The 15,287-nt window shown below is 43.8% G+C and overlaps 1 protein-coding gene across 3 annotated transcripts in view; it reads left to right on the top strand.

Annotated features, from left to right (window-relative positions):
• The first annotated feature begins 415 nt into the window (after nucleotides 1-415).
• LOC121287233 (sodium/iodide cotransporter-like) overlaps nucleotides 416-15,287 on the top strand; it is a 126,707-nt gene continuing 111,835 nt past the window's right edge. For all 3 annotated transcript variants that reach the window (XM_041204925.1, XM_041204924.1, XM_041204922.1), the window contains exons 1-4: nucleotides 416-1,089; nucleotides 2,224-2,289; nucleotides 11,347-11,398; nucleotides 13,367-13,434. In XM_041204925.1, coding sequence (XP_041060859.1) covers nucleotides 727-1,089; nucleotides 2,224-2,289; nucleotides 11,347-11,398; nucleotides 13,367-13,434 — 549 coding nt within the window. In that variant the 5' untranslated portion in view covers nucleotides 416-726. The remainder of the gene's footprint in view (nucleotides 1,090-2,223; nucleotides 2,290-11,346; nucleotides 11,399-13,366; nucleotides 13,435-15,287) is intronic.

Below are 15,287 nucleotides of genomic sequence, written 5' to 3'. Positions count from 1 at the left end.
AGCAGAAAAAAATCCCAGGGGCAAAAAGGCATTGGATGCTAAGTGGGCAGAGAACTGGTTTCAGGGCTCTCTGTGCAGATTTCCTCATTTTTACTTCCCTTTTTTGATTAAGCTAATTGGAAAATCTAGACGAAGTCTTCACTGTGCAACTAAAGTTTGTGCTTAACATGGTTGAAAAAGTATCACTCCAGTTGGTCTATGCCTGGACCCTGAGGAAAAAAAATCTCATTGCTCCATTTAAAGAGTTAAAAACCTACAAGGTGAGTCCTGCTTAACATAGACAAATGACAGTCTGAAATGCCAAATTTAGTAAACACACCTCCCTCATGTTACTCACCTACTTATCATTTCTGGGTGCCCTCCAACACTTCCAAATCCGAGAAAACACAAAGCTCAGATAGACTTAGCTGTGATAGGAGCGTGACAGCTCGGACTGTGCGTACTAGTTTTAAAAAATTCAACAAGCACTTTTGTTGGAAGCTTGAGAAGGCTCTCGAGTTCTCACAAGCTTTTGTGCTTTATTAACACTGGGACAAATGCCCATTCCGAAGGTTTAGATGATTTTTTTTTCTTGCTCATTTCCAAAGTGCAAAGCAGCACAGGGCCAGGCTGAATCTCTTTTAACCCTTTGGATATTTGCTGGTTCAATTCCAGATTTGGTTTTGATTTTTGATTCCCCTGTGGTCTGCGCTCTTTTAACGTGAGGTTTTCATCGAAGCGAAGATCATGGACGCAACTGGAACAGAACCAACAAGGATAACATTTTCGCCCTGGGATTATGTCCTCTTTGCCGCGATGCTCCTGATTTCCACTGGGATTGGGATATTTTTTGCTACTCGCCGCACTGACAGGCAGAAGAAGGCAGACGACTTTTTCACGGGGGGTCGACAGATGTCGGCTCTGCCTGTGGGTCTGTCCCTGTCAGCCAGCTTCATGTCTGCAGTCCAGGTGTTGGGAGTTCCAGTTGAGGCATACAGATACGGAGCTAAGTTTACACAGATGTGCCTGGGGCAAACACTGAATGCTGTTCTGACTGCCTACTTCTTCCTGCCAATTTTCTATCGGTTGAGATTGACCAGCACCTATGAGGTAAGGCTGTTTGAGACCTGATGGAATTGGGGATGGCGTCCATCCATTGGAGTCTTGATTGCAAAATTTCTGCATAAAAATAACTTTTCAAAACTGTCGGCATAAATGACTTTGGGGAGTCAGGAGGTGAGTTACTCTCTGCAAGATTCCTAGCCTCTGACCTGCTCTTGTAGCCACAGTATTTATATGGCTAGTCCAGCTCAATTTCTGGTCAATGGTAACCCCCAGGATGTTGATGGTGGGGGATTCAGTGATGGTAATGCCATTGAATGTTACTGCTTAATAGATCCAACTTATGAATGAACATCTATATTTTATTCACCAATTATAGCAATTCCCACACATAGAGCTGCTATCGATTACAAAATATTAATTTCATACTGCTGAGCTGTTTTGTGAATGTTTAGATAAGATAAAGGGCGGAACCTCATGGAGGTGATGAATGTCTCGGCTGCTGACTCGAGATCTTGCCAGAACCCCGTGTTGCCTCTTTTCGGAAAGGTCTACTACACCTTTTTCAGCCAGTGCTGGGCCTTTCCCTGGGAGCAAGGACTCACCCCACAATAGTGCTGCCAGCCAATCAGAGACTGACAGCTCCATTGAATGGCAGTGCCATGGGGCAGGAGTGGCTGTTGCCGGTACAACACCAAACTGAGGCTAGGGTCATTATTAGTTCCCAGAATTTGCGCAGTTGGGGCTGTGGAGAGGGGTGTTGGTGGGGTGGGGGGGTGGTAGGGGGGTGAAGGTTGATGTTCGGCAGCAAAGGCAGCGGGCTGGTTCTCAGCGGTCACCCCCCTCGCCCTCTTTGATGCCTGGTCGCTCAGTCAGGCACTGCTTCTGGTTTAATGCCAGTGGTGGAGGATGAAGCACTTTAAGTCAGTGTTAATGACCTATTTAAGAGCGTCAATCAGCATCAGGGCGGGAAAGTCGCCCTTGAGCATTTCTGCCCCAGACTCAATTGGAGTGGAGACGGGAAGGCTGCAGTGGTACCACCTGCCACCTTCCAACTTGATTAAATGCCCCCCTTGCCATCAAACTCACCATGTGGGAGGGGTGGTGGTGGGCACGCGATTCTGTCCATGGTGTTAGTAAAAGCTGATGAGTGTTTGTGGATATAATGGTTTACTTTTACAGTACTTGGAACTGCGTTTCTGCAAAAGCCTCCGACTATGTGGGACCATACAATTCACAGCGGCCACGGTAAGTGCTTCAACACATCTTCTGTTTAAAATGGCGGCTAGATTGTCCCTGGGGAGCTGAGGCCAAGGTTCGGAAGGTTCTGGGCTCACTCCCACTAATCACACCTTGGTTTCTCAGAGTGACCAGGAGCATTGGTGGAGAGGGGGTGTTGTGAGACATGGAGAGGGGTTTTAACCCATCAAAACAGGTTGGGTTTGGGTCAGAGGTGCATGTAAAAATGTAAAAGGACTGAGGTCCCCACAAATCTGTCCAGTTCCCATTTTAACCTGCTGGATCCAGTTTAGCTGCTTCACACACCCACGGTGATCTAACAGCATCCCCCACCCCCCCAACCCTTCTGATCTCCCCACAGCCAGGCATACCCACCGGTGCTTTGCCCAGTGCTCTTGAGATGGCCCCAACTACTGACTCCACAATGTCTAATAGGGTCAGTGTTGGGCACAATCCTCATACACCCCTTTGGGATCACAACCAGAGGAATTTTGGGGCCAACCATTTTCCCTCTCCTGTTTCAGAGCAGATTCTTTTAAATTGCACTTATATCTCACCCCTTCTCACAGCCTGATTGGTTTTCAGGTCTTCCAATGAGCTGATTAAGTAAATACATTTGACACACAGGCACTAACTGACAAAGTTGGTTGTGTACGATCATTTAATGGACAAAGTTGTCATGAGAAAGTAGATAATTTTTTTTGAGTTAAGGTAAGGTGCACTTTAGTAGGTTGACTGTAAATCTAACTTGTGCTAAACCTGATCTGGAAGTGATTTATTCTGATTCGGAGTCCTGTACCCAGAAGTGGCAAAGAGCAATCTTAACTCAAGGTGTAACTGGATCAGAATGTTTCAATAACGATGAGAATAATATAGAATTACGAAAGAATTATTCTCTTCAAATAGAAGCAGAAAGTGCTGGAAATACTCAGCAGGTCTGGTTTGTCCAGCATTTCCTATTTTTATTTCAGATTTCCTGCATCCACAGTACTTTTAATTTATTTTTAATTTGTTCTTGATATGTGAACATCACTGGCAATGCCAGCATTTGTTGCCCATCCCTAATTACCCTTGGTGGTGATGAGCTGCCTTCTTGAACTGCTGCAGTCCATGTGGTGTAGGTACACCCACAGTGCTGTTAGGGAGGGAGTTCCAGGGTTTTGACCCAACGACAGTGAAGGAACAGCGATATAGTTCCAAGTCAGGATGTGAATGACTTTGATGGGAACTGGCAGGTGGCAGTGTTCCCATGCATCTGCTGCCCTTGTCCTTCTAGGTTGTAGTGGTTGTAGATTCAGAAGGTGCTGTTGAAGGTGCCTTGGCGAGTTGCTGTGTTGGATCTTGTATATGACTGTTATGGCACAGCGGATTGTAAATGCTGAGCTGCTCAACGGCTGCCACACTGTTTTGGCAATTTGTATTTTTATTTTGAGATGGGTGCCTTGAATTCAGTAGTAATAAGTCCACCTCAGCTTAAAGTTTTTTTTTACAAAATTAAATTAAACATTTGTTAATAGGAGAAAAGATTTTAAGCACATACATAAGTCCCCGCACTACGACTATGATAACTTCTAGCTCCCATAATTAATCTGACTCCCAGTTACACCTTCATTATGGCAACAGTAAAACAACATAGATTTCAATAGACCCGGGCAAAGTACACAATATCCTGGATAGTGATATTTAAAATGAATTCTCTTATCTTCAGTTCCTGGAGACTGCAGCTTGGTGCATAGAAGCTGGAGGCTTTTTCCACTTGTTAGATCTTAGAGTTCTTCTTCTTATACATAACTTCATCTCCTTTATACCGGTTTCTTCCTTTTTAATGTAAATCTTATTGCCCCAATATGTCTTTGCAACTTTACTTTTTCCATAATATAAATCTTTCATCAGCCTCATATAATCAATAATCTTTGGGAAAAATAAACACACTGTTTGCCTTAGCCTCTGTTGGCTAGGTGTAGCACCTTACCATCTCTTTGAAATTCACTATTCGGCTTTATCTAAAAATGCAAATGTTTTTCACACTTCACATTCTAAATGTTCAGCCATGTTTATGTATTTAGCATTTCAAACCTAGTTTCTCTTCTGATACATCAAAGCATCCACACCACGTGTCTGTAATTCAATTAAAACCCACACACACACCTACACACAGAGAAATGAATTAAACCCCTTATTAACCTATCTTTACAATAAATTACAATAATATTATGAAAAATATTATATTTTCAGAATGGCTGTAGGGCAACCTGAAGGGAGAGGGTGATAAGCCATGGTACATTTTGGTACCAATGACATACTTAGAAAGAGGAATGAGGTCTTGCATCAAGAATTCAAGGAGTTAGGCAGCAGACTAAAAAGCAAGACCTCTCGGGTTGTAATCTTTGGATTGCTCCCAGTGCCACATGCTACCGAGCTCAGAAATAGGAGAATAGCACAGATGAATGCGTGGCTTAAGAGTTGGTGCAGGAGGGAGGGTTTTAGATTCCTATCATTGAGACCATTTCTGGGGAAGGTGGGACCTATACAAGTGGGACGGTCTGCATCTGAACCAGAGCGGGACTAACATGCTTGCAGGTGGATTTGCTAGTGCTGTTGGGAGGGGTTTAAACTAATTTGGCTGGGGGAGGGGACACAGAATGTTAGCAGAATAGGGACATATCATAATAACAATCAAGTTAGAGGGAGTATGGCTGCATTAAGTTTCAAGGGAGTAAGGCAAGGCTGGATGGCCTCTACTTTAATGCCAGGAATATTACAGGTAAAACAGATGAGTTAAGGGTGAGGATTGACACATGGAATTGTGATATCGTAGTTATCACTGAGACATGGTTGAGGGAGGGGCAGGATTGGCAGCTCAACATTCCGGGATATAAAATCTTCAGGCGAGACAAGGGAGGAGGTATAAGAGGAGGAGGCATTGCATTGTTAGTTAAGGAGTCAGTAACTGCAGTATGCAGAGATGATATCTTGGAGGGGGCATCAAATGAAGCTTTGTGGCTAGAGCTTAGGAATAAAAAAGGGGCAGCCACATTGTTAGGTGTTTATTATAGAACCCCAGATAGTCAGCAGGAAATTGAAGAGCAAATATGTGCACAATCTGCGGAGGTGTGTAAAAACTATAACAATAGGATAATTATATTAGGTGATTTCAACTTTCCAACATTAATTGGGATAGACATAGTGTTAAGGGCTTGGATGGAGTGGATTTCTTGAAATGTGTACAGGAGAACTTTTTAGATCAATATGTAGAGAGTCCAAAAAGAGACAGCGCAGTGTTGGACCTAATTCTGGGGAATGAAGCCGGACAGGTGGCTGAGGTGGTGGTGGGGGAGCATTTTAGTGATAGCGACCACAACTTGGTACAATTTAAGCTTGTTATAGACAAAGAAATAGACAAATTGCAAAAAAATGTTTTGGATTTGGGGAGAGCAGATTTTAGTGAAATAAGGCAGGATCTGGCCAAGGTAGACTGAGAACAGCTACTTGTGGGGAAATCTACAGAGGAGCATTAGTGGGTGTTCAAAAAGGAAATGGGGAGGGTTCAAGCTCAACATGTTCCCTCTAGGGTGATAGGAAGGAGTAACAAGCCCAGAGAACCATGGATGACCAGAGATATTCAGGATATGATGAGAAGGAAAAGAGAGGCTTTTAGCAAGTACAAGGGAAGCAAATCAGCGGAGCCATTAGTGGAGGACAGAAAGTGCAGGGTGGAGCTTAAGAAAGCAATTAGAAGAGCAAAGTGGGGATATGAGAAAGCTCTGGCTGGTAAAAGTAGGACAAATCCCAAAATATTCTATAATATATCAATGGGAATACCAGAGAAAGAGTAGAGCCTATTAGGGACCAAGGGGGCAATCTATGGGTGGAGCCAGAGGACATCAGTAGAGTGTTGAATGAATACTTCACATCCATCTTCACCCAAGAGAATGAGGATGAAGGTATGGAACTCGGGGAGAGAGACTGCGAGGTTCATGAGCAAATTGATATGGGGAGTGGCAAGGTATTGGAGGTGTTGGCAGGCTTAAAAGTGGACAAATCTCCAGGTCCGGATGATTTGTGTCCCAGACTGCTGAGGGAGGCAAGGGAGGAGATTGCAGGGGCTCTGACCCAAATTTTTAATTCCTCTCTGGCCACGGGGGAGGTGCCAGAGGACTGGAGAACAGCTAATGTGGTTCCGCTATTTAAGAAGGGTTGTAGAGATAAGCCAGGGAACTACAGGCCAGTGAGTCTCACGTCAGTGGGAGGGAAACTATTGGAGGAAGTTCTGAAGGAGAGAATCTATCTCCACTTGGAGAGGCAAGGTTTGATCAGGGATAGTCAGCATAGCTTTGTCAGAGGGAGGTCATACCTTACAAATTTGATTGAATTTTTTGAGGAGGTGACCAGGTGTGTAGATGAGGGTAGTGCAGTTGATGTAGTTTATATGGATTTCAGCAAAGCCTTTGACAAGGTCCCACATGGGAGACTTATAAAGAAGGCAAATGCACATGGGATACAGGGTAATTTGATAAGGTGGATTCAAAATTGGCTTAGTTGTAGGAGGCAGAGGGTGATGACAGAAGGATGCTTTAGTGACTGGAAGCCAGTGTCCAGTGGTGTACCACAGGGATCTGTGCTCCCTACTTTTTGTCATTTATATAAATGACATAGATGACTATGTGGGGTGTAGGATTAGTAAGTTTGCAGATGACACATAGATTGGCCGGGTGGTTAACAGTGAGGTTGAGTGTCTTGGGCTTCAGGAAGATATAGATGAGATGGTCAAACGGGCAGATAAGTGGCAGATGGAATTTAACCCTGAAAAGTGTGAGGTGATACACTTTGGAAGGAGTAATTTGACAAGCAAGTATTCAATGAACGGCATGACATTAGGAAGTTCTGAGGAACAAAGGGACATTGGCATGTGTGTCCATAGATCTCTGAAGGCAGAGGGGCATGTTAGTGGGGTGGTGAAAAAGGCATATGGGACAATTGCCTTTATCAATCGAGGTACAGATTACAAAAGTAGAGAGGTCATGTTGGAGTTGTATAGAACCTTGGTGAGGACACAGCTGGAGTACTGTGTGCAGTTCTGGTCATCACATTATAGGAAGGATGTGATTTTACTGGAGGGGGTGCAGAGGAGATTCATCAGGATGTTTCTTGGGATGAAACATTTAAGTTATGAAGAGAGGTTGGATAGACTTGGGTTGTTTTCATTGGAGCAGAGAGGACTGAGGGGCGGCCTAATCGATATGTACAAGATTATGAGGGGCATGGGCAGGGTGAATAGGGAGCAGCTGTTCCCCTTAGTTGAAGGGTCAGTCATGAGGAGACATAAGTTCAAGGCAAGGGGCAGGAGGTTTAGGGCGGATGTGAGAAAAAACTTTTTTACCCAGAGGGTGGTGATGGTCTGGAATGCGCTGCCTGGGAGGGTGGTAGAGGCGGGTTGCCTCACATCCTTTAAAAAATACCTGGATGAACACTTGGAACATCATAACATTCAAGGCCATGGGCCAAGTGCTGGTAAATGGGATTAGGTAGGTAGGTCAGGTGTTTCTCACATGTCAGTGCAGACTTGATGGGCCGAAGGGCCTCTCTGCACTGTGTGATTCTGTGATTCTGTGATTTATGACAATGGCACAGACTGCTGCCCCTGTTCACAGATGGTGGGAGTGAATGTTCAACATGGTGGATGGGTTCCTGTTCAAGCAGGCTGATTTGTGTTGGATGGTTTAAGCTTCTTGAGTGCTGTCAGAGCTGCACGCATCCAGGAAATATTCCATCTCACTTCTGACTTGTGCCTTGTAGACAATGGACACACTTTGGGAAATTAGGAGGTGAGTGTTATGACCACAGCTGATGTTAATTACTGCACAAACCAAATCCCAGAGGGACACTTGGCTTACGGGCCGCAGCCTTTTTTTAATATTCTGAAAATGAGAAGAAAACACACTGATCTCAGGAGTAAGAGGTCCAATAACACTTTTGGGATTTAAAAAATTCAAAGTAAAAGTTTTATTAACAAGATTAAAAGAAAACTTAAGCACACAAGATTATAGTTGCACAATTAAAATTAGTCTTACCAAACATTCCCCCTAAAAGACACTCCACTTGGTCAGACCCACAAGTAAACACCTTCCAGGCAACACTCCCTTATAGATGTTTAACTATAAAATCCAGTAATGTTAACCAAGGCAAACCACTGTAGCTTTAAAAAAGGCATACCTCATGACATCTTAAACCCTCTTCCACTCTACTGTGGAAGTCCAAAACTTCAGAACAAAACTGCTTTTTGTAGTCCAAGACTTTGCTGGCTTGACTGGATGGCTGAATCAAATTGCTTCTTCTCCCAGCCCAGAGCTAACAGCTATAGCTAACAACCAACAGCTACCAGCTCTCCACAGTAACTCTAAAATATCTTTTCCCTCTTTAATCTCAGGTTCCATTGTTCTCACACCTCTTTGAAATGCAAATCCTTTCAAACATAAAACCTTTCATGTTTTTATTTTGTCTCTGCTTTCATAAGACCATAAGACATAGGAGCAGAAATTAGGCCCTTCGGCCCATTGAGTCTGCTCCACCATTCAATCATGGCTGATAAGTTTCTCAACCCCATTCTCCCGCCTTCTCCCTGTAACCTTTGATCCCCTTACCAACCAAGAACCTATCTATCTTGATCTTAAATACACTTAATGACCTGGCCTTCTGTGGCAATGAATTCCATAGATTCACCACTCTCTGGCTAAAGAAGTTTCTCCTCATCTCTGTTCTAAAAGGTTTTCCCTTGACTCTGAGGCTGTGCCCTCAGGTCCTAGTCTCTCCTACTAATGGAAACATCTTCCCTACATCCACTCTATCCAGGCCTTTCAGTATTCTGTAAGTTTCAATCAGATCCCCCCTCATCCTTCTAAACTCCATCAAGTTTAGACCCAGAGTCCTCAAACGTTCCTCATATGTTGAGCCTTTCATTCCTGGGATCGTTCTCATGAACCTCCTCTGGACCCTCTCCAGGGCCAGCACATCCTTCCTGAGATACGGGGCCCAAAATTGCTCACAATATTCTAAATGTGGTCTGACCAGAGCCTTATAAGGCCTCAGCAGCACATCCCTGCTTTTATATTCTAGTCCTCTTGAAATAAATGCCAACATTGAATTTGCCTTCCTAACTACCGACTCAACCTGCAAGTTAACCTTAAGAGAATCCTGGACTGGGACTCCCAAGTCCCTTTTCACTCCAGATTTCTGAATTCTCTCCCCATTTAGAAAATAGTCTATGCCTCTATTCTTCCTACCAAAGTGCATGACCTCACACTTCCCCATGTTGTATTCCATCTGCCACTTCTTTGCCCATTCTCCTAACCTGTCCAAATCCTTCTGCAACCTCCCTGCCTCCTCAATACTACTTGTCCCTCCACCTATCTTTGTATCATCTGCAAACTTAGCCAGGATGCCCTCAGTTCCTTCATCTAGACCATTAATGTATAAAGTGAAAAGTTGTGGTCCCAACACTGACCCCTGCGGAACTCCACTAGTCACCGGCCGCCATCCTGAGAAGGATCCCCTTATCCCTACTCTCTGCCTCCTGCCAGACAGCCAATCTTCTTTCAGGTCAATAAAATGTAATATGCCCTCTTCTGTTTACCTATGGAACTGGTGCAAGATGCAAGTATGTTTCTTGTAATCTCTGACTTCCTTTTGATATTCAAACAAACTCTCAACTTATCTAAAAGTGCAAATGTTAGATCTAACCTATTCACCTGTACCTCAAACCTAATGCCTCTATATTTTCATATTTTAAACCTCTCAGACAATGTCTTCCAGTAACCTCTCCCCAGCTTAATTAAATCATTTACACACATGCAAACACACACACACACACACATACAGTCTTTTTCACAGAATCACACAATATTCCCCAAAAATATTTTTAAAAATAACATTCATTCTCACATGAGCTGCTTGCCACAGAATCCCCACCTATCACCTGCCACAGTATTTATATGGCTGCTCCAGTTAAGTCTCTGGTCAATGATGACCCCCAGGATCTTGATAGTGGGGGATTCAGTGATGGTAATGCTGTTGAATGTCAAGGTGAGATATTCTTTGCTTGGCACTTGTGTGGTGCGAATATCACTTCCCACTTATCAGCCCAGTCTAAGTGTTGTCCAGGTCCTGGTGCAAATGTGTAGCAGAAAGCACAGTGAAGTTACCAGAAACACTGAGTTTTGCAATGCACAGTGTCACAAAATGGTTACAACCACGTCCCTGCCCAAAGTCTTCCCGTTGCGAGATGCCATTCTCAGTTGTGATGCCATGGGAAGGCTGGAGCAGGCGGCAAACTCTTCCCCACAGGGGGATAGAGGAAGGAGAAAAGAGCGTTTGAAGATTATTGACGCAGTAAATAGATAGAAGCTTAGAAGGAGATTGTCCCTGACTCTGTCAGCTGAGAAAGCTGCATTTTGCAATGAACAGAGGGATGAGTTTCAATAGATCACATGGCCTCTTTCTCATCACTGACTTATTCATTGGGTGGCGATGTCATTGGCAAAACCATCCCTTGATGCCCATCCCTAATTGCTCCAGAGTGGGTGGTGGTAAGCCAACTCTTGAATACAACTGAGTGGCATTCCAGGCAATTTCAGAGGACAATAAACATCAACCACATTGCTGTGGATCTGCAGTTACTTCTAGGTTGGGTAGATGGCAGATTTCTTTCCCTGAAAGAAGCTATTGACTCAAGTAGGTTTTTAGAAAACTCTAGTATTTGCAAGGCCACAATTATTGAGACTAGCAACTAGCCTTTTAATCCAGATTTATTTAATTGAATTTAAACCCCACCAGCTGCCATGGTGGGATTTGAATTCATGTCTCTGTAACATTAGTCAAGACATCTGGGTCACTAGTCCAGTAATTAGAGAACCGCTATTCTACCATATGCCTTTTGTTATCCTTGCCTGTTCTTAAAACAAGCTCCTGCTAGCGGCTTCAATCAGTGAGTTTCTATCTATTGAAGACCCAGTACCATCGTTCCCTTGTAATTTCACTGACTGATCCTTGATGTTCCTTTTAACACTGTAGGTCCTGTACACTGGGATTGTCATTTATGCGCCTGCTCTGATATTAAACCAAGGCAAGTAGTTCCTCCTTTGTTTCTCTTTTGTAGAATTACAAATATGTGTGAGCTGGAATGGGCAGGTCAAACCCTTTTCCAATCAGATAGGGTTAGTGTGGGGTATCTGCCCTCTGCCAAACCCCTCCACCTCTTTACACCTCCCTGTCCTCCTTTAAGCCCCTGCTCAAAGCCCATCTGTTTGACCAAGATTTTTGATCACCCCTCTAATATTTCCTTTGCCTCAGCATCCGTTTTTGTCCAATAACACCTCTGAGCTCCGCCTTTGTGTATGAAAGGTGCAATATAAGTGGAAATTATTGCTACAAATCCAATGCCAGCAGAACCTGATGATCTGACTCCAAGATCAATAACATGATAATCCCGTAACACAAGAGTACTGGCCAATGTCCGACTGGACCAACACTTTTCAAAATCGCTTCTGGGGATATGGGCTTTGTGGGAAAGGCTGGCACTTATTGCCCATCACTAGATGCCCTTGAGAAAGTGTTGGTCAGTTTGCTTCTTGAGCTGTCACAGTCTATCTGGTGGAGGTTACACCCACAGTGCAGAGCTAGGAAGTGAGCCAGGATTTTCATCCAGCAACACAAAACAACAGCTGATATATATATATATATATATATATATAAACAATTTTTAAGAACATAACCTTAAACTAATCCTCCATTTTGGTTTTGAAGGCTAGTGAAAATGAGTACCAAGTCATCGGCTCACTTTCAACGCCTGGCAATCAGAATTTTCCTCGTCTGTTGTACGATAAGACTCCACCATCAGTTTTCCATCTTTTAAATAACCAGTGGAATGAAGTAAAATCCAACAAACTCCAGTAGAGATGATGAAAACAAGCACAATTTATGAAATTGGCAAGCGGTAACTGCTCTCTCATTCCTCGGTACCAAATTGCAAATTTGGTCTGTGTACTCTGTATGATAAAGGTTGCCAACTCTGGCTGAAGCCATTCCAGGAGACTTTTTTATCCAAAACTGATGATATTATTGATTGACCTGTCAGTTCAACCCACGCACAATACGGAACTTCAGAACCCCGCCACCCTATAGCTGCACTGCGCCTGCTATTATTAGTCTGTCACACTCAATACATGGCATGCTGAGGAAATAGCTCAAAACACATTACACCTCTGCAGACAAAAGAATGGTCAGGACCTGCAAAAGGAAGTCACAGTTACTTTTTTAAATCCTTTCATCAAGTGCGGTTGTCGGTGGCAAGTCCAGCAGTTGCTGTCCATCCCTAATTACCCTTGTACTGAGGGGCTTGTGAGGTCATTTCAGAGGGTGGTTAAGAGTCAACCACATTGCTGTGGGTCTGGAGTCACATGTAGGCCAGACCAGGTAAGGACGGCCGATTTCCTTCCCTGAAGGACATTAGTGAACCAGATGGGTTTTTACAACAATCGACAATGGTTTCATGGTCACCATTACCGAAAGGAGATTTTCAATTCCAGATTTTTATTAATTGATTTTATATTCCCCCAGCTGCCATGATGGGATTTGACCTTTGCCCCCAGAGGGTTAGCCTAGAGCTCTGGATTACTGGTCCATGACATCACCACTACAAATCATCTCCATTCCCTCCCCTCCCACCCATCCTCCCAACCCCACCCACCCCCACTCCCACAGCACTGCCCCATCCTAAAACAACCCAGGATTGTTCCTTGGCTCTAAAACGTTTGGGCTTTGATCCCTAAAAAACAAAGGTCAACTTTTACTTGAAGCTTATGAAAAATTACCAACCTTTAAACCAAAAAATCTTGGGTTAACTTTTCCATGAGATTAAATTTTCCTGGGGATTGTATGGTAATTTCCTCCTTTGGGGTGACAAATTCAAGGATGGAAGGCCATTATGTGTAAGGTCAACTTTATAAGGAAATGTGATGCATTGTTCAATGGACTGTGTTGAGCCATTAATATGTGGTGTAGTCTCATCCTGATGTGGCTTCTTGTTTTTCAGTTACTGGTCTTAACATCTGGGCATCCCTGTTATCCACTGGATTCATCTGCACATTCTACACAACCGTGGTTAGTACAGAACATTTACACAGAAATCCACATCACTGTGTTATAGGCCCTGATATTCTACAATGCTCGCACTTTTAGATTCTAGTTTAACCTGGCACCTTCATGGTTGATTCTATAAACTATAAAGCACCTTCGAGATGTTCTGTAAAGAGATCAGCATTGTCTATTTCTCAATGACACAATGGATTCAAAATTAAAATCTTTCATTGTGATATAACTGTCTGATGTGATGGTTCCTTTCTCTCTGCTCCTTCCCTATTGTTGAAATGGTGTTGGTTACAGAATGTGTCTGTTATGGAAGTTTTTGTAGTCTTCTGTATGTTAACGGCAAGTCTTTATTAACTACTTGTAACTATATAAATAGATACAGTCACGGATACAGGCAAGGAGCTATCTCCATCTCTGGCCAACACCACACTGACCTTGGCTCTGGGTCATGTGCCTTCTTACATCACTGTGTGGGCTGTACTGTACTCAGTCCCACATTAACACTGTATATACCAGACCCTTATACTGTACCCACCCCCCACCCAAGTCTTCTCCCATGGTTATAGAGTTACATTAGTTTACTTCAAGTATTACATTGTTATAAGTCTTATGCATTTACCTTATGGTTACAATCTTAATGCTATTCCAATATTATTGCTGTTACAGTATTAGCATTAACAACATTCTCACTACCCCATCTCCCCCCCTTCAAGTCCTTGAAGTTAGAGGTTCAGGTGGTCTGGAGGCCTTTTAACTTTACCACATCTTGTTCACCATCCTGTCAGAAGAGTGGTAGGCTCTGTTTTTTTTAATTCATTCATGGGATGTGGCCGTCTCTGGCTTGGCCAGCATTTATTGCCCATCCCTGTTTACCCTTGTTCAGAGGGCATTTTTAAGAGTCAACCACATTGCCATTGTTGGTTCTGGTTCTTGCTATTGGTTTGGAGGTTGGACTGGCCTCTGTGTTTGCTCTCATTCTTTTCTTCCATTGCTTGATGTTGAAGCACACCCAGTTAATTCAGTTGTTGTGTTGAACCATGGTTGCTGTTGCTCTCGATTGTTTCTTGCAGGGTGGACGGACGTGATATTTGTCTCCTTGGTGCTGCTTTATCTTCTTCTTGCTCCAGGTGAGCCACTTCAAAGTCTTGGAGCATTCCTGTGGCAAGAAGAAGGTCGGGTGATATGCTGGCCTCTGCGTTTTGTTGTTGATGGTGAGAGACTGCCACCAGATTCCAGCATCCCTTGTGTTTGTGGCATGCTGGCTGGAAGCTGCAGTGTGTACACAGCAATTGCTGTGTTGACCATCGTTGTAGTTGGAGGCGGAGACATCTCAGACTGCTGACCATTCTCTGGTACCGCTTCCACTGGAGGTGCCTGGTAATCTCATGGTAAGGTGGTCTGACCGTTGGGGACTTTCCGGGACCTGGAATGATGATAGGCAAACCTACCCCACAAAAAGAGAAGAGAGGTCAAAGGTGAAATCTGAGTCTGAATATTGTTTAGTGTTTAAGCACTCAGGACCATGCTGTCCTGGTTGGCTAATGATAGTGGTAGTCTTGACATCCTCCGCCATCTGGAGGAGTTCCAAGGCGACCCTGGCATTCCTGCTCAGGAGAGAGAAAGGCTGCTTACAGATGATGTACATCAGCTCAAACATCTGTTTGCTGCCATGTCTCAGTGGTTCCAGGAACATGCTGATGACCGAGAGTTGGCCTCCCCCTGCCCCATAGGGTGGAGTGCCCATCGTTCGAAACCAGTGGTATTTGAGACGTGGTTCCTTGCCTGACAGGATTGTCACGCTGGCTCCTGATTCTAATTTAACATTTGTTAGATGACCATTTGCCAGGATGTCAGCATTCCAAAAT

This window comes from Carcharodon carcharias, chromosome 14 (genome assembly GCF_017639515.1).
Source record: "Carcharodon carcharias isolate sCarCar2 chromosome 14, sCarCar2.pri, whole genome shotgun sequence".
NCBI classification, from domain to species: Eukaryota; Metazoa; Chordata; class Chondrichthyes; order Lamniformes; family Lamnidae; genus Carcharodon; species Carcharodon carcharias.
Note: the sequence above shows the minus strand (reverse complement) of the source record. Positions and strands in the feature narration are given on the sequence as shown.